Raw genomic sequence first — 20,426 nt, 5'->3', positions numbered from 1 at the left:
GTTTAATTCTGAGAGAATGCTGCATTGTTGAAGTTACTGTTACTTGGATGAATTACGACAACACTATTTGAAGAGGACTAAGTTCTCCTGTTGTCCTGGTGGCTATTTCTCCTTCCTCCAAAATGAACAAAACGTTGTAACTTGTTTGTGTTTGGGGATACAGGCGTATGTCTGTAGATCAAAAATACATTTTGTTGTAAAATGTTTGGACATGCGGAGGATGTGAAAGATGTGATATAATCATCAGGTGATGTCTCTGTGCTGAAGTTTATTTGTGTATGTTCCTCCATACCTACAATACTCCCTCTGGCCCATTAAGTGTTGAGAACCAAAGTGATTTGTTGTATAGGATGAAATTTTGCAGTGGTAATGACAATGAAATTATTGATCTTTGATTTTGTGAAGTGCAGCCATTTGGAAATTGCAATTTAAGCTAATTATATTGCTGTATTACGTTTAGTTGGATTAGCAATAACTGAATGAATAATGACAGGTATTCCAGATCTCTCTGAGCTTGTGCCCCATGTATTAATTTTGTGATCCCCTGTATTTTTTTCAGAAATTTTGCTTCTTGGATCTCCAAGTTTGAAGTTACTTGAAATTGCTCGGAGGTGTTTCCTTGTGAATTTGCTTTTATCACTGCACGGTCAAATCCTGTTTACTAAAGTAGTGCTCAGACATTGTGCTGAAGCTGTGATAGCAATACGAGAAGCAAAATAGGTCTCTGTGGAAGGTATTCCTTGGTTGTTAGAGTGAAAATTAGGATAACTATAGATTGCCCATAGATAAAAGGTAAAGTGTCACAGGAAGTAAAGTATCACTCATTTGGTTCCCATGTTTAACTGTGGATATTGAAGTGTAGATTTGATTTCTTTATAAAGGCAAGTTCAGAATTGAGACCTTTTTAAATTTCTAAAATAATGTTACAATGCATTTGGACAAGATAGTGAAATAGCAGCGGAATCAGAATGTGCACGGAAAAATATGTAACCAGTGAATGAGGTTGCATATCAGCCATTGACCCAGATAATTATAACTCTGACGTAGGAAATAAGGAGTGGGGTGGGAAGATAGGGTTGATGGTATGGCTAATATTGAAATATCTGCCACAAATTATATACCTCAAGTACCGGAAGTTAGCTGTATTATCGTCTACTGAGATGCTAGTGAGAAGACTCTCTGCCAGTAGGTTTTATTTAAGGTAAAAATGCCTTTATTATTAGTAATTTAAGCTGTAAGTGAAGTATAGCAGTTGTGTATATCACTTGCCATGTATTTCTATTAGTGTGTGTTTTTACATTGATTATATAGACCTCTTGATCACCCAGCACACACTTGATCCCCTGGTGACGGTTAGTAAAAAGTTTGCGGTGCAGCAACATCAAAAACTTGTAGAAACAGCATGAACAAGGTGCATTTACTTTTTACCAAATTGCTTGCATGGTGTGCGTTCTGGTAGGAGGAAAATGAGAAAGTGGTATGGAGAAGACTTGTTTGGAGTGCAAACACTAACATGGGCCTGAGGGTCCATCTTTGCCTCTGCTTCAGCACCCCTGAACCCACTGCTGATACAGTGGGCCAGATGATGCCCTTCTGCACCTGTAACATTAATTCTATGTGAACTCCTCATTGAAGCCTTTGTTAGTTCAGTCTGTGCTTTCCTGGTTAGCTCCACATCTTCCAAACCACCGTAAAGTTGAATTTAGCCAAAGCTCTGCTGTAGCCTCCTCCCACCATGTGTTGTTCCACCCCTGTCCTTTTGAATAGAATTAGTTCCTCTGTTTTAAATTTCCTATTCTTTAGATCCTCAATTGCCTAGCCCTTGTCTATCTTTGTAAGTATTTCCAGACCTAGAAACCTACCAGGTTTGGTTCCTCCAAATCTAGTTTCTTATCTTAATTGCTAATAGTCATGAACATTATTTTAGCATTCAGATAGCTATACTCTCAAGTGGTGCTACCCATCGTGGAGTTTGAAACCCCAAGGGGAGTCATGAGATCTGATCCTGAAGGAAGCTGTGGAGCTCCCACCAAGTTAGAGCGGATGTGCTCCTGTAAATGCCAATTGCATAACTTGAGGCTTTGTAGCAGAAAAAACATCATGAATTGTAAAGGATGCAAAAGAGAAGAATTTCACCGGTAAATGCTGTAATTTCAAAGAGATACTGTTTAACTCATTGAAGTTTGACTTCAGTTTTCTTCGAGATATGAGTGAAGTACTTGTATGCTTTAAGTAAGTATGGCATTTGTTTAAAACAAAAATATGCTTTACAAATACCAAGTTCCCATAGTGAGCTGTGTTTACGATGAATTTACTTCTGGCTAGGCAAAGATATACAAAACCTCAGTCATTCAATGCATGCTGAACTGCATTCATTTGCTCTTGAGTTTAACTTAAACTGTCATCTTTTTCAGGGAAATGAAGCGAGCTACCCCTTGGAAATGTGCTCACACTGTAAGTAGTTTCTCTATTTAAGATAAGTTTTCTGTTTATTAACATGTATTTATATGTATATTTTGTTGTGTGTATCTTTGTGATACATCATAATCACCAACTGGTAGTTTGTTGATCCTGGAATGCTGAGAGGAAATTTCATAGGTTCTTATTATTTGCTGTCAGGTAAGCAGCCGTTTTGAAAGGCAAACATTCCCGGATCATAGCCTTTGGCCCATTTGAGTCTGTACTGCCAAATAGGTACTGCTACCTGCACCAGGCCCGTAGCCTTAAATGTTATGACACCACAAGTGTTCATCCGTGTTTTCTGTAAACATCTTGCTGCCAAATCATCTACAGTGTTCATGGTGCCGTAATTATTTTTCCAGGCTAGTCCTCAGTAAACATTTATCTTTGATCTCTGAGTTAACTGGTCTTTCATTCTGTGGACTTAATTACAATAAATCTTTCCTTGTATCTTTCATTCTGTAGTTTCAATTTATATAGATTGCTGTGGTTTTGTGGCATTGATTTGACAAGTGAGAATTACTTTTGTTCTTGTATTGGATATGGACCATCCCTTAATGTCCTTGAACTGCAGGGCTTAGTATACCATTTCAGAGAGTAAAGAGTCAATCATATCTCTGATCAGATCAAGTAGGGGCAAAGAATTTCTTTCCCTATATAACATTAATGATTCAGATTTTTTGTTTTTACAGAAATTGATAATTATCATAGCCATTATAATTGAAATTAGCCTTGTATTCAATGTTTTATTGATTATAAATTCCAGTAGTTGTTGTCGTGGGAGTTGAACCTGTGCCCCAGAGCATTAGCCTGGCTCCCTCGATGACATAATTAGTGACATTAGTACTATGTCACAGACTCCCCCACTTAATGCCTTGATGGAGAATATTTAGAGATTGATTCATTAGAAACATAACATTGACGAAATAGATGAATTTATTTGACAGGGTTCATAGATCAGTTCTCGGAATATAATATTGCTCATTACCACCCTTCCCTCTCCTCAGATCTTTTCAGATACAATCCTCCCATATCTCTATGCGACTTTGTAGTTACTGTCTCGTCTCACGTTTCTCAAGCAGGCAGAGAAATGACTCGACCTCTTTGATATCAACTTTAACCCAGATTCGCCTCACGCTGTCTCCTGATTTTCTTTGTGCTTCAGTCCTTCCTTACTTTGTATTCACCACATTGTAGCTTATCTTGAGGTCTGATAGTTTACGGTCCTAGTCTCTGTCTTTCTCGTTTGTGATTTTAAATGGGGATTTGTTGGAGGTGGAATGATGTATGCTGGTTCTTGTATGAATTTAGCCTGTAGTATCAAATTCAGTTGAATTATCAAAAGTACTTAACCACGTCTTATCTCTGCCCATTTCTTACGTAACTGCTTTTGATATGAGAATGTTCCCCAAGAATTATATCACAAGGTTAGCCAATTTGACAAGTCACATGTTGACAACAAAACTTCATGTCTTTATGAAAGTATAAAAAAGGTAATATCTCTTAGGATCAAAACTAAAATACGAGCCTCTGTTCACTTTTTTCCATCTGACTCTTAACCAGCATCGCCTGTTCCTTTATCTAGCTTCCACTCAAATGTGCCACTACTATTTCTGTCAAGTTTGACAGACTGTGTAGGAAATGGCCCTACTCTACTGCAATCTGCAATTAAGTAGTGTTGAGATACAAATCAAGCATCATCTAACAGGTTGGCAAAACAGGCATGAGGTACAAAATGGCTACCTCCTGTATGCTTGTTTTTATTGAATTGAGGCATGAAGGTCATTACAGACAAAAGCAGTTTACTAATACTAATAGATCAGACTTTGTTTTGAATCAAACTTGTATGTTTCATAAATGATTACAGCAAAGACTGATTAATCATTCATTCCAGCTAGAAATCCAAACATGGTGAATGGATTTGGAGGTAGCAAGAAGTACAGATGTTGGAAGTCAGATTTGATACATTATGAGTTGTGTTCCTCCACTGTCACTGTATCGACAATGGAAGGACTTGGAGATTCGTCATCCACGTAGAACATTAGATCATAAAAGCGTACCAGTGCTGTAGCAGTGACTTGCTATAGTAGAAAAAGTTCTTCACCTAAATATTCTGTTCCTTATTTTTTGGCTTGCTGAAAGCTCTGACATTTTAAAGTCTTCATGATTTAAGTGTTTAAGTATACTTGCTTTTAGGCTGTGGTCTTGATGTTCTGGTGCTGAATTTGGTCTGTAAATAGTTGCTCATTTTCACCCTGCTTCTGTTATTGTATTTTGTCTTTGAAAAGTGAAATAAGCTGAGTATCCAGTCGTGACAGCCACAAAAACTGCATTTGTGAAGTGCCTTCAGCACAGGAATCTTCATGGTCCTTCAGAAGCACAGTCAAATTGGCACTGCCTACCGTATTTTCTTCCAAGTTGGGTTTTCGGGAATATCTTACGGAAGGAGGGAGAAATGAAGAATTCTAGAGGGAACTGCATGCTTTGGATCTACATTACTGGAAGGCACGGTTCTAGGTCTTTAGTTTGAACGGAATAGTTAAAACACAAAATTTAATGTTGGAGGATTGCAGAATCCTCAGAGGGTTGTGGGGCAAGTCGTGATTATGAAAATGGTTTTGACGCCATGGAGGAAAGTTGAACGTGAGAATTTTGAGATCTAGGTATTTGTGAACAGGAAACATGCATGCCAGCAAGCACGAGAGTTCAAGAATTCTAGAATTCTGCCTCTATGGACGGTAACATTATGGTGAAGTGCTGTTTGTGAAGGACAAAAGTTGTAGGACTGGCATGACAAGTCAAGAGCCTATTGTTATGAAGAGGAGTTCAAACCCCTCTGATAAGTAAACTGAAACATAAGCCCCCAATCTGTTATGGTCGGATTAGAGGTTCCCTTCTAATAATTTAAACCCATAACACCCAGAGAAGCTCACCTCTCCTTTAAATCTGTTTAAAAAGAGTGATTAAATGAAAGAAAATTCCTGACATTGACTTTGTAAGTAACAAGTAACAATTTACTAACAGTGAACAAATTAGACCATACTTCCACTCCTGTGTCTTAAGGCCATTCGGCCCGTCAAGTCCACTCCACCATTTAAACCATGGCTGATGGGCATTTCGAGACCACTTCCCTGCACTCTCCCCGTAGCCCTTGATTCCTTCTGTTGATCTTTGCCTTGAAGGCATCCAACGTCCCGGCCTCCACTGCACTCTGCGGCAATGAATTCCACAAGCCCACCACTCTCTAGCTGAAGAAATGTCGTCTCATTTCAGTTTTAAATTTACCCCCTCTAATTTTAAGGCTGTGCCCACGGGTCCTAGTCTCCCCGCCTAACGGAAACAACTTCCTAGCGTCCACCCCTTCTAAACCATACATTATCTTGTAAGTTTCTATTAGATCTCCCCTCAACCTTCTAAACTCTAATGAGTACCATCCCAGGATCCTTAGCTGTTCGTCATATGTTAAAACCTACCATTCCAGGGATCATGCGTGTGAATCTCCGCTGGACATGCTCCAGGGCTAGTTTGTCCATCCTGAGGGTGTGGGGCCCAAAATTGGACACAGTATTCTAAGTGGGGCCGAACTAGAGCCTTATAAAGCCTCAGGAGCACATCGCTGCTTTTATGTTCCAACCCTCTTGAGATAAACGATAACATTACATTCGCTTACTTAATTATGGACTCTACCTGCAAGTTAACCTTTAGAGAATCCTGGACTAACACTCCCAGATCTCTTTGCACTTTTGATTTGCAAATTTTCTCACTGTTTAGAAAATAGCCCATGCCTGTATTCTTTTTTTCCAAAGTGCAAAACTTCGCATTTACTCACATTGAATTTCATCAGCCATTTCCTGGACCACTCTCCTAAACTGTCTAAATCTTTCTGCAGCTTCCCCACCTCCTCAGTACTATCTGCCTGTCCACCTATCTTCGTATCATCAGCAAACTTTGCCAGAATGCCCCCAGTCCCTTCATCCAGATCATTAATATAAATTAATAGAATTACTAACAACCGAACAATTACCCTTTAACTACTAACTATTCCCTAACTGAAGTAAATGCTGCTGGTATGCTGTTCCAGTAAAGACATGTCCCACTTATAGAAACCCAAGTAATCAGAAAATAAATTAAAACGTAGTCTGCCAAAGTCTACATGCCTGTTCTGGCTGTCAGGGATGTTTTCTCTGTGAAGCCTTCTGTGAGGACTCTTAGCTAGAAGTGCCATGATGCCTTTTTATGGATAGATGGTGCTATTTTAAGGGAGATTAGCGATTTCTTCTGAGAGCTAGGTGCTTATTTTACAGGTGGCAGTTCACTCTTCACTGATTTTTTTTTTCCTAAATCCCTCTCCTTGTATCCATTGGATGACTTATCATTTTTCTTAGAACAGCATTGGTCTGAGCTTGTCAAAACCATCAGATTTAAATTCAGTTGGTTTTCAGTCAGTAAGTGTTTGGTTTAAATTAATTGGCCAATTCCAGCTTGTTGCCAAAGCATCAAAACAAGCCAAAGGTTTTAGATCTCACAGCCAATTGATACATATTTCAGTTTGAAAACTGGCTGTACATCTTCAGCTACGTACTTTTTTTTCCTGTATAAATCTCTGCACATAGAAAAGCACTTCTTAAAGGAACTACACACTCTTCTCCCTTATCATTTTTGACAAACAAATTCTAGCATCCTGCCTTCCACTTCACAATTACTGTACACAACTTCATAATACTATGCAGTCGTTGAATTGGGAGATAAGAAAATCCTGGATGAAAATTTTAACACATCTCAGCTGAGCCAGAGGTGGAGACACAAAAATATGGGGATGATTTTTGTAAGAAAGTAAGTACTAAGGTTGGAAGGTCAAATTTCAGTCAAGAATGATATGGTTGGATGGGTTGAACTCTCCCTGTAGTCATTGATTCATACAGCATGGATACAAACCCTTCAATCCAACTTGTCCATGCCGACCAAGTTTCCCAAACTAAACTAGTCCCACTATCCTGCATTTAATCCAGATTACTCCATACCTTTCCTATTCATGTACCTGTTTAAATGTCTTTTTAATGTTGTAACTCTACCTGCATCTACCACTTCCTGTGGCAGTTCATTCAACATACAGTCCACTCTTTGCATGGTAAAGTTACCCCTCAGTTCCCTTTTAAATTTTGTTCCTCTAGCCTTAAACCGATGCCCTTTAATTTTGCACCTCCCTACCTGGGTGAAGACCTTCTGCTGTTAACCTTATCTATGCCTGTCATGAATTTATAAATCTCTAAGGTCACCCCTCAACCTCCTCTGCTCCAGTGAAAAACATTTCAGCCCGTCCAGGGTCTCCTTTTTAACTCAAGCCCTTCATTCTGGCAGCATCCTTCTTAAATTTTTTTCTGGATCCTCTACCATTTAATAATAATTTGTTCATTTGGGCTAATTGCGGCTTATGTGGTTAGGTACCAGGCCGTGTGACAATTGAACTGGGAAAAGCAGCTTGTGGGAGTGAATGTCTTAAGCATATATGGGCTTGCCAAGAGAATGAGAAGTAGGCGGGGATGCAAAAATAAATGCGTCGTGGACAGGACTCCAGTATTGTATTTTTGTATAAATAACATGGTGTAGAGCTGGATGAATGGAGCAGGAAGGCTGACATTTCGGGCCTAGACCCTCCTCTAGAAATGGGGGAGGGGAAGGGGTTTCTGAAATAAATAGGGAGACAGGGGGAGGCGGATAGAGGAGAAGATAGGTGGAGAAGAGACAGACAGGCCAAAGAAGCAGGGATGGAGCCAGTAAAGATGAGTGGAGGTGGGAAGTAAGGGAGGAGATAGATCAGGTTAAGGGGCCGGGATGAGGTTAAGTAGGAAAAGGGGGTGCAACTTGAGGTGGGAGGAAGGACAGGTTAGGGAGGCGGCGATGAGCTGGGCTGGTTTTGAGATGCAGTAGGGGGGAGGGGAGATTTTGAAGCTTGTGAAATCCACAATGATACCATTGGGCTGCAGGGTTCCCAAGCAGAATATGAGGTGCTGTTGCCTGCAGCCTTTGGGTGGCATCATTGTGGCACTGCAGGAGGCCCAGAATGGGCATGTCATCTGAGGAATGGGAGGGGAAGTTGGTGGTTCGCGACTGGGCAGTGCAGTTGTATAGTGCGAACTGAGCATAGGTGTTCTGCCAAGCGGTTCCCTAAGCCTCTGCTTGCTTTCCCTGATATAGTGGAGGCCACAACGGGAACAGCGGATGCATTATACCACATTGGCAGATGTGCTGGTGAACACCTGCTAAATGTGGAAAGTTGTCTTGGGGCCTGGGATGGGAGTGAGGGAGGAGCTGTAGGGGCATGTATAGCACTTTGTGGTTGCAGGGAAAAGTGCCGGGTGTGGTGGGGCTGGAGGGACAAGGGAGTCACGGAAAGAGTGATCCCTCCAGAAAACAAATAAGGATGGGGAGGGAAAAACGTCTTTGGTGGTTGGGTCGGATTGCAGATGGCAGAAGTGTCGGAGGATGATGTGTTGGATCTGGAGGTTGGGGTGGTATGTGAGGATGGGGGGGGGGTCCTGTTTTGGTTGTTATTGCGGGGTGTGGGGTGTGAAGGCTGGGTTGCGGGAAGTGCGGGAGATGCTGTCAAGAACCTACGTGCTTGCACTATTACTTAACTTTTTCCAATGTTGTCTGTACCAAATAAGTAGATAATTTTTAACACCCAAATATTGTTCCCCAAACCAACCTTGTATTTGGATTTCTGATGCACCAAAACGATCTAAGTCGTGAATTTCAAAACAAAAATTAGATTGCCCTCTTCAGGGAAAATGTATAATGGAAAAAAAGCATTTCTCTGTTAGTACAGCCAACTCTTCTACCAGATGATGAGAGAATGGGAAAGCAAGGGGACATTTGGCATAATAGAGGCTGATTACAGTATTTTTCGTAAAGTGGAGTTTCCTGCAAGTGTGCTGGTATGACATTCCTTTCAGGGTTCACCGATGAAGCACATTTGCTTTCATTAAAACAAATTAACATTTGTTTAATTGAATCAGCATGCAAGAAAGTTCAGATATGTGTAGATTCATTTATTCAGCCAGTCATTGGATGAAATCCTTGTGGCCCAAACGAGAGAGTGATTTTCCAAATTTTCCTTAAATGCACATAACTCACTCATAAGGAATACTGTGACTATGATCTACATTACTCAGAACCTAATAGATGAGTGCAGTAAAGCTAAAATAGCCTTTTGATGCTGATCGGAGCGTGGTTGAGTCAGTCAGGTGTTGGTCGGTGCTATGGGACCAGGACCACCAATGTTGCAGCCTTGCTAAGGTCATGTCTGTATTTTTTATATTTAAGGTAGCACTATCATAGTAAATCAATGCTATTGCTACTTTTGATCTATCCCAGAAAGTGGTAATGTAGTTTCCATTAGTTATGAATGTAACATTGCTTGATTCTTCAGCTTATGTACATCCTTGAAATTATGTACCCCTTGGGAAAGGCAAATCAAGAGAGAATGGAAGCAATATTCCACAGAATAGCTCGTGGCCAGTCCTTTTAAAGTTATTCTGCCATACATCTCCAAATCTTAACCTGGAAGTAGACAGTTTACCTCTGTCCATATGAGCCTACAGGACATGGGTGGGCCTGTGAGAAAAGATAAATTTATGATTTACCTTAACTGTTGAACACTTTGACAGTTAGCTTTGCTACAAACCAGGATTTGGTTAAAACTATTGGTGCTGACCAGGCTTAGATTATGACAAATCTTGGACATGTTAAAAAATCAAGTTGGCTAGCATATTGTAATTTAGCCTCTGTATATTTTTGTCCATTCTAGCTTTGAATAAGCGAACTAATACTTCAAGGGGGATCAGTGTTGAAATGTATTACCTCGGTATGAGTACAAAAGCTCTTGTGTCCAAGGATTTTCCCATGATGTGATTGGACAGAGGGTATATATTCTTTTTGAAACTTCTGGCGTCTTGAATTGGAGAGACCTGCAGTGACCTAGCAACGTGACGTTTATCTGTGATCTGCCAATAAGAAACATTGTTGCTGATTTCAATTCTAGATTGATAGTTGCCCAATTTATAGATAAAATCTTGGTATTTGGCTAAGAGTCGTCCTTAGGAACGTGAGGCGTGAGAATCTGTTCACAAACTGTACTATATTCAACTTTATCAGCAGTTTAAGTGGAAACTTTTTGTGGACGTGGTCAATTTCTAGATATTACTCTGAACGGGACAACTACTTGATTCAAACAATAACCTTCAGTGTCAGTAAACAAATACAACCACACATTCCCTGTGTTACCTAAGCATTTCAAGTTTTATTGAAGCAAAGTTATGTCTTTGCCTGGATTTCCCTGGCGCATTTGTACCATCTGGCTATTACTGAGAGAGCTATGAAGGATGAAATGCAAGAATTTCCAAGCTTTTTACAGTCATTGGCCTCTTAGGCATGTACCACAAAACCAGCATTCAGTTTGTCATCATTTTCATTAGCTTGTTTAATGTCTTGAATTTCTTGTGACTCAAAATGAACCAAATCAGAATATTATTAATTAAATGACCAAAAAGCAACACTTCATAAATTTTAGGCCACAAATTCAAATCAGAAACTAACAAACCAGAAATATAAATGCATGTAGTACTGAAATTTTGTTTACTTGATGGATTTAATATTATGTGGACTAAAGCTTGAACACACCTGCAAGCATGATTACAGATATTTGTAAGGAAGAACTATGAGGAATCTGCTAATTTAGGGTTGTATTCCACCTTGTACTATATCTTAAAAGGGATCTTGCTGAGGTAAACAAGACACAGAAATTAGATCCCCAGCTTTTTCAGATGCTAAGCTCACGTCATTAGCAGTCACGTTGGAATATTCTTGTTTAACAGTATGAAGTTCATTTGATTATATTTGTTTCTGTTGGATTTTAATTTAAAATTGAAATTTGTGAGACGGTGAAGAGAGAGATTTTTCATTTGCCTCACCAGCTGAGGAACAAGATTTAAAACCTTGGTTACTCAATGTTATCTAAACAGTCCTCTGGGTTTTGTTTTACACTTAGCCAAATGCATGGGTGGTTTATTTCTGGTCTGTTATTTAATCTGTATGCACTTTAATGTTTAGCCAAATATTTCCTATGCCATGAAAGCTGCATTCTTAAACTGAGTTGGTGTAATTTTTTTGGGTAGTATGGATTCTGTTCATTATTAATAGACAGGCTTTAATTCATAAGCATGTGTTAACTGTTTAATTTCTTAAGTTGAATTCAAGGGGAGTGAACTTTGTCACGAGATTTTCCATTTTCCTTTGATTTCTACATGGTAGTTTTATTAACTGTATATTTGGGATTACCTTTAGCTGAACTCAACTGTAAAGGCTCAGTTTTAATGCTTGCTGTTTTGCATTTTCCAATGCATTAGGTAATCACCTATTGATATAAAGTCATCACTTTGCCCAACTCTTCCTATTAGATGCATTTAGTTTCTCGAGTATGACAAGTGGGATTGTAACTAAGCTGTTTAACTGCATTTACCTGAGTTGGCTCCATACTGTTTCATACTTTTACTAACAAATTTTTATGTGGTCTGTGAATCTAACCCCAACGGTTTTTGGGGAACAGAGTTTCAGACATCCTGACTACAACTGAAGGACTGAGCTCAAATTTTAATTTTAAACTTCTCTTTTGCAGGTGTTGTTAAGAACATTATTTTTCTGTTAATGTCATCATTTCCCCCATGATGCCAACTTTCAGAGGCTAGCAGTTATCTTCCCACCTTTCTTTATATTTTTCTCATGCAGATGCAAGTAACAGGAAAGTAAGACCTGCATGATACTCTTATTCTTTTGTCTTTAAGTCTCATTTAAGTATTCTTTTAAAATTTGGTTTGGGAGGGAAGATCTAGTTAGGGCACTGGAATGTACCTGTGGTGAGGAAAAGGGGGAAATCATGAGGGATGCTAATTTTATTTGGTAGTTAAACTCCACAATAGGATTAAATGCAGACTGTTCAGATTTTTCACTTCAGTTGCAGCTATTGGTATTTGTGTAAACATAATGCATGTTGAATTTTATGAAATGAATTATAACGCAAAAGCACTCCCTGAAAGAGTGATGGCCGCAGATTCAGTTACAATGTTCATTAAGCAAATTGGATACATACTTGAAAAGGAGAGGTTTGCTAATATTGGGGAAGGACCTGGGGAGGGGGAGTAATTAGATAACTATTTCAAAGAGTCAACACTGGCGCAGTGGATTAAATTGTCTCCCTCCTTTGATGCTGCATCATTATATGATGCAGTGTATGTATTAGATTTTGTTAAATATTTAGAATATTTGTTAGAATTTTCATTTTTAATAACTTGCTCAGCATTTGTAATCTCCTTCCTTTGAAGGAAACATCTTAATGTAGAATTTTTAACTGTGAATCACATTCTTAATTTATCTAATTTGTTACATGATTTAGTTTATGCATCAGCTGGAGTTGGTGTTCTGTATTTTCTAATAAAATAAAATATGTGGTAACAAATGCAGTGAGGAACAGCTTTGGCAGATTGGCCAAACATAATTTACAATGATTGGTATGGTGTTAAGCTTCCAGTCTATATGCTACTCAATCTATCTCTGATTCCATTAAAGGTCATATGCAGGCCAGGTTGAGTTGCAGCTCACAGCTGGATCTTCTTTCATCATCTTTCCTCCTTTGCTGTCAGTGTCTTGTCCTGGGGAATGAATAGGATTTAGTCCTAGCCCAGGCCTAGTTCAGATTTGAAGCCCTTACTATTTTGCCCTTTCTTTTGAAATGCACTACCCGGGAAGTGGTAGAAGCAGATACGATGGCAACGTTTGAGACATTTAGACTCATGAACAGGCAGAGGATAGATGGATACAGATCATATGCAGGCAGATGAGATTAGTTTAGAATTGTGTCATTGGAGGAGGATGGAAGAGAGTGAAATACTGAGCCTCCCTCTCAGGAGGAAAATAAATGCAAATGATTTACGTCATGCTGAGCAGGAGTGGGAGATGCAGAGGGGTAGAAAATGAGAATTACAAGTCCTGTGCATAGTTTTCTTAGTGTTGAGTGAACTAAAGTTAGGATAACTCACGGACTAAGAAAAGGTGCCAAAGAATGTTGGGTCAAATGCATCAGGTTGAAAAATGGGACTGATAAGTTTATAAGTTGCATAGAATGAAATATAATGTCAAGAAATATAGTGTTGTTGACGAAAACTTCTCATCTTGGTTTTATCTCATTGCTGCAACATAAGAGGGCTTTTTGATGAAGAAATAGATTTCTATTGTTTAATAGAGCCGGAAATAGCAGAAAGACTGCATGTCTCAGCCCCCACAAGAAGTTTTTGATAAAATGTAAACTGCTGGAGAAACGTGGCAGATCTGATAACATTAATCTGAAGACGACTCATGGGGCCCTAATTGTTAATTTTGTTCCTCTGTTCACAGATGCTGTCACACCTCCATTTCTCCAGCAATTTCCGTTCTTATTTCAGATCTCCAGTATCTGCATGCTTAAGAAATTAGAAGTCTAAGAAATAAAAATTCATGGTTCTTTTTCCTTCAGATACCTCTTTTATTTCAAGATTCAATAATTGTAAATGTATTTCTTTTTAAAGAAACTCTGCTATGACTGGAGTCCATTCTTGATTGCTTGGATGCGCTAGAGGCAAAGATCATACAATAGCTAACCTACATCTGTTTTTTTTTTAAAAGTATACACCCTTCTATTCCACTTAAGTATCCCAGTGGTAGGTTTTAAAATAGTTTTTATTAGCTTAAATACTAACATCAAGAATAGATCATTCAGGTTCAGTCCTCAACATGGTTCATAAAATTAGCAGTCGTTCCACTGGTGATGAACTTGCTCTAATTGCTTTGTGCCAGCAGTACAACTGAATAGATTGGGGTACTGCCGAATTGCATGTAGCTTAGCTTTGACGAATGTAAATTTTGCTGATAAGTTGGGCTCCAATTTAAGATACTAAATAAATTGTTTGTAATCACTTTTTACAATAGTGTTAATTTTCTGAGTCATCCCTTTTATCCAGAAGTAATGAAATACATTTAATTCCCATCTCATAGGCTGTTTCTTCAAAAGATCTGATTGTTGCATTAGGGAACAAATTTAAAGTCTTCATCTGACAATTTGTGAATACATTTTATAAATATGTTTTGTTATGAGTAATTAGTATATTCATGAGCAGCTGGCACTGTGAACCAGCATAGCATAATTTGATTTGCTTTGTTTTAGAAATGACTGATTGGTTTCCAGTGAAACATGTTATGGTAACATGATATTTAGAAATCTGTAGTTTTGCAGGATGCCGGTTTCTTTGACTTTGTTGTATCACCAGTTGGGGCAGCTCAGTGGTTAGCAGTGCTGCCTCATGGTGCCAGAGATACTGGTTCAATTCCATCTTCAGGTGACTGTCTGGAGTTTGCACATTCTCCCTTTGTCTGCATGGGTTTCCACTGGGTGCTCAGGTTTTCTCGCACAGTCCAAACGTCTTCAGGTTTGGTGGCTTGAATGGGAGGTGTAGGGGCATGTGTAGTACTTTATACAGTTGTAGGGAAAGTTGCTGGGGGTGGTGGGGCGAGTGGGGAGCGTATGAGGGGGTCACGGAGAGAGCAGTCCCTGTGAAAGACAGACGTGGTGAGTATATCTTTGATTGTGGGGTGGTATTTAGGTAGTGGAAGTGGTGGAGAATGATACATTGGATACGGAGGTTAGTGGGGTGATATGTGAGGACAAGGGGGATTCTGTCTTTATTTTTGTTGAAAGGAGGGGCTGTGAGGGCAGAGGTGTGAGAAACGCAAGAGATGCAGTAGAGAGCGTTTTTGACCATGGAAGATGGGAGAATATTGCGATCCTTGAAATAAGAGGACGTTTGGGATATTCAGGAGTGAAACACCCCATCTTGGGAGTAGGGGGATCACATTCTTGCAAGAAGGTGGGTGAGAGGGGGGTGTGGTATAAGTAGCTGTGGGAGTTGGTGGGCTTGAAATAGGTGTCGGTTTCGAACTGGTCACCAGAGATGCCGAGAGGGAGGTATCAGATGACCCAGATGAATTTGAGGTTGGGGTGAAAGGTGTTAGTAAAATTGATGAACTGTTCAGGTTCCTCGTGGGAGCACGTGACAGTGCTGATACAGTCATTGATGTTCAGAGGAAGAGGTGGGGTATAGTGCCATTGTAGGAAGTGGGAGGAGTTGAAGGAGAAGTTGTTAAGGATGAGGACAAGTTCAGTTAAGTGGATGAGGGTATCGATGGAGGGGGACTGATTGGGCCTGTGGCAGAGAAAGAAGCAGAGGACTTTTTGGCCGTCTGCATGGGGAATGCAAGTGTGCAGGGATAGGATGTCCACAGTGAAAATGAGGTGTTGGGGTCAGGAAATTGGAAGTCTTGGAGGTGGAGGGTGTGGGTGGTGTTGCGCATGTAGATGAGGAGTACCCGGACCCAGGAGGAGAAAACAAGAGTCAAGGTAAGCGGAATTAATTTCAAAGGGGCAGGAGCAAGCAGAGACAATGGGCTGGCCGGGACAGTCAGGTTTGTGGATTTTGAGAAGGAGATAAAAACAGGCAGTGCGGGGTTGAGGAACAGTGAGGTATGAGGCTGTGGGTGGGAGGTCACTTGAGATGATGAGGCTATGAATGGCCCGAGAGATGATGTTTTGATGGTCGGGGTGGGGTCATGATCGAGGGGGCAGTAGGAGCAGGTGTCAGGGAGTTGGTGCTGGCCTTCGGTGATGTAAACATCAGTGTGCCATACTACTACTGCGCCTCCCTTACCTGCAGGTTTGATAGGGAGGTTAGGGTTGGAGCAGAGGGAACGCAGGGCTGCATGTTCCACCAGGGAGAGGTCGGAGTCAGAGAGATGGGTGGAGAGGTTGAGGCAGTTGGTGTTGCGATGGCAATTGGAGATGAGGTTGAGGTAGTGTAGGAAGCCTTGGGCTGGTGTTGAGGAGAATGGGGTGAGGTAGAGGTGGGAGAAATGGTCTGGAGATGGTGGGTTAAACTCACAGTTTAAAAGAATAGGCACGGAAGGGGGAGGTGGCAGAAAGTGTTTGTCCTAGTGTGAATGGAATTTATTGGTGTGTAGATGCAGGGGAGCCCTTTATTGAGGACTGACTGTTCATCCTCAGTGATTGGGGTGGGAGTGGGGGGGGGGGGGGGGGGGGTGGTTGGTCTGGGGAGATGGTGAAGACCCAGCAGGGCTTGGGGCTGGAACTGGTGTAGAGCTGTGGATGGGTATGGGGTGAAAGGGGAGGGGAGAGGGAGGGCGAGTTAGTGACATCATCAGCAATGTCGGCAGAGGTTCGAGAGGTGGGAGCGGTGTTAGCAGCAGTTTCCTTGATATTTGTGGTGTTGGCAGTCCTCTCAGCGTTGGTGATGGAACTGGCGGTGTCCATGGTGTGAGTGGCAGCAGCAGAGGCATGGTTACCAGCATCAGAAGTGATGTGACCGGCATTGGCAGAAGTGACAAGATCAGTGGCGTCAGCCGGTGAGGTGATAGTGACCACGTAATGGAGGTCCTGGGTAGGGTTGAGGAATTGTGGTGGAAGAGGCCTCTGTTTGGTGGTAGGCACTGGTAAGTTTAGTGTACTTACGGTTTTTAATGTCACAGAGGGTGGAGTAAAAGCATTGAGGATGTGGATCCTGCACAGAATGAAAAACAGAAGAGGTCCTTTGCAGATCTGGGAGAGGGAGGCTCTGAGCTGGGATGGGCTTGATTGTAGTATCAGATAATGTCGATGTATTGCTGAGAGCATATTTTTGAGGAGCTGCAGTGAAAACCATTTTTGGGGCGATCTAGATGTGTGTATGTAGAGGTTGTCACAGTCATGGCCAAATTGGGAATGGCCTGAATGTAGATTGGAGTCCATTGGGAATGATCCAGTTCTGTAGGCAGGTACTGAGAAAGGAGACGTGGCTGTAGTACCTGGTCTGCTTGAGGATGTGTTCGAATAGTTTCAAGGGCGAAGAGATTACCATAAGGTTGCTGTGGGACAGATTCACTGAAGTCTTTCTGTAGTGAGGAAGATTATCTTTTCAAAGTGGGCATCCCTAGAAGAGGCTTCGCAGTGGGGGTTATAACTCAGTTAGTAAGAACTACAGATGCTGGAGTCAGAGATAAGGCATTGTGGAGCTGGATGAACACAGTAGGTCAGGCAGCATCAGAGGAACAGGAAAGTTGACCTTCAGGGTCAAGATCCTTCTTCAGAAAAACCCCATTTCTGAAGAAGGGTCTGACCCAAAAAGTCAGCAGGTCAGGCAGCAAAAGAGCAGGAAAGCTGTGTTCCTCCAGCTCCACACTGCCTTATCTCTGACTCCAGCATCCACAATTCTTACTGTCCCTTCAGGTTAGGTGGATTGGCCATGCTTATTTGTCCTGTAGTGTTTAGAGATGTGCAGGGTAGGTGGATTAGCCATGGGAAATGCAGGGTTGCAGGGATAGGGTAGGGGTGTTGGGTCTAGGTGGGATGCTTTTCAGATGGTTGTGGACTAGAATGGTCTGCTTCTACACTAGCGAGTCATGGCCTATTTTATGGAATATTTGACATCTACGTACTTTCTGAAAACTGGGGTATTCCATAATTTGAAGTTTAAATCCTCTGGAGCCTTCCAGTGTAATGCTGGAAATCATTACTTAATGTAACAAAAATTATTTGCACTTGTGTAGCATTTAAATTTAAACATTTCAGGGTGCTTCAAGGCAGTGATTATGAAGTGTAATTTGCCATAAAACCACAAATAGATTTTCAGGATCGAAAGTTTGATTAATGATGTACATTTTACTCATCTCAAGAAGAGTAACCTGACTTGGAACCTGTGTGCCGGGAATGCACTCGACTTAGTTGATGAGTGCAGCTCCAACAATGCTGAATACGCTTGACACCACCTAGCACAAAACAATCCCAAACAATTGGCATTCCATCCTGATGCCTTCAATGTTCATTCCTTCAACCACTGACACCCAGCGGCGGCAGTGTGTACCACCCATGAAATGCATTGCAACAACTCACCTACACTCCTTCGCCAGAATCTTCCAAACTCCATGATCTTTACCACCTAGAAGGATAAGGGTGGCAGATATGTGATAATACCACTTGCAAGTTCCTCTCCAAACTCCATACTGCCTTTGACTTGAAATTATATTTCAGTTCCTTTACGGTTGCTGTTCAAAATTTTGAGAGCTTCCTCCCCAGCAGTACCTCTGGGTTCACCTATTCTTTGTGGTCTGAAACAGTTCAGGAAGGCAGCTCACTATCATCTTATCACCATTCACAGTTGCCATTGATAAATGCTGGCTCAGCTAGTGACACCCACATTCTCTAATTCAACAAAAGTAACATCGACAGCGATGTGTAGGTTTAGGAAAGTAATTTCAGAATTTAGGGCTATGCAATTGAAGGCATGGCCACTAATCAAGCGGTGATGAAAATCGAGGAAGCTTCAGGGATTAGATTAGAGAACTGCAGCTGCCTGTAGGTCTCACCATTACATTATTTTTGTTTAAATGCTGTTCTTGCTAATTTCAGCAATTCAGAGAAATTTTTTTAGGAGTTGGAAGTAGGATTTAGGCCACTACTGTTTGCAGATTTGTTGCATCATAGCAAATTAATTATAAGCTGATGAGTAACTGTACTTCTAATTTACTTGTAAATGAAATGCACAAGCATATCAGCAGTATGCTGCTGTAGCTGTTAGTAAATGTGGCTTGATCTAGTTTTAAAATGACAAACCAATACTCGATTTAAAAATTAGTTAATTGGAATGGCAGTTATGCGGTTCAGTTTATTTAAGTTTGTACTCTGTAGTGTGTTCAACCCTAACTCTTTTCATGTGCTTTTGAACTTTTCACTGCTGAGAAAGTGATTCGTTCATTCGGTTTTTGTACTTTCATGATGCAAATTAATCTGCACCTTCTCCATGGTATCTCTAAAGTTTTGTGTATGCATGTTGTAAATGAAGGGAGGTATGTAATGTGATGCTGTCTGGATTGATTTTCCCTTCTGCAACTGCTATAAGACATGCTTCAAAAGATTGTGATTTCAAATAAACCTGTTGGACTATAACCTGGTGGCGTGTGACTTCTGACTTTGTCTTCCCCAGTCCAACAGCAGCACCTCCACATCATGGCTGTCAGACAACAGAAGCATTAACATGACTTCTGAAGGCAATCATAAGTAGGACTACTCTGAGGCCGTCAATGAACTGGTTCCAAATTCAGGCATGGTTACCAGATGCATTTTTATTTTTGTCAGCATACACTGAACAATTTTATCTTTTCAAAAGGTTTAGAATAGTATTTTATTGAATAATTTCAGATGCCAGCTAAATACTCATACATATGGAAAAGAGACAAATTGTTGATAATGCCCAAGAATAAACATTGAGTTAATTTTGAATATAATCAATCATACCCTCACAGTGTAAGCAAATACCAAATACAAGTTTTTCCTACCTCTGCAATGCATACCTAGGGGTATGCTGGGGGTAGCATTCCGTGCTGAAATACGGAGTTGCTGTACTGATTTGTCGTCCTCAACAGATACTTAATGGTAAAACCAGGCAGTGTTTGCGCCAAAGAAACATAATGCTTCTAAACTGCCAAAATGGTGGAAGTAAATTTGAGTCATAAAATTAGTGAATCCATTTCTAATTGACCTATTCAGAGGTATTGTAACACAGACCCTCTGGCTTAGAGGCAGGGACACTACCGCTGAACTGCAGTGATTTGAACTAAAAATCATTTAAAACCATGCAGCTGTGGAGATTGAAATCGCAATAACATGCATATAAACTGAGTGTGTGTGACTGCTGTCGCTATTGGAAAGATTCATTTTAAACAAATTAATTTTGATCCAGTCATTGGTATGATGGCTAGTGGCTTTAATGTCTTTTTCTTTAGTTCTAGCAGTTGATGTTTTTTCTTCATTTATGTTTGATTAAGGTTCTACCCAGTGT

General features: G+C 40.6%; 1 protein-coding gene across 1 annotated transcript in view; it reads left to right on the top strand.

The window, feature by feature from the left end:
* LOC125454685 (calcineurin subunit B type 1) overlaps positions 1-20,426 on the top strand; it is a 65,356-nt gene that overhangs the window by 18,645 nt on the left and 26,285 nt on the right. Inside the window, exon 2 of the mRNA XM_048535724.2 lies at positions 2,415-2,454. Coding sequence (XP_048391681.1) covers positions 2,415-2,454 — 40 coding nt within the window. The remainder of the gene's footprint in view (positions 1-2,414; positions 2,455-20,426) is intronic.

This window comes from Stegostoma tigrinum, chromosome 9 (assembly GCF_030684315.1).
Source record: "Stegostoma tigrinum isolate sSteTig4 chromosome 9, sSteTig4.hap1, whole genome shotgun sequence".
In the NCBI taxonomy this organism is placed as follows: domain Eukaryota; kingdom Metazoa; phylum Chordata; class Chondrichthyes; order Orectolobiformes; family Stegostomatidae; genus Stegostoma; species Stegostoma tigrinum.
The sequence above is the reverse complement of the archived record's forward strand: the minus strand, read 5'-3'. Positions and strand labels throughout refer to the sequence as shown.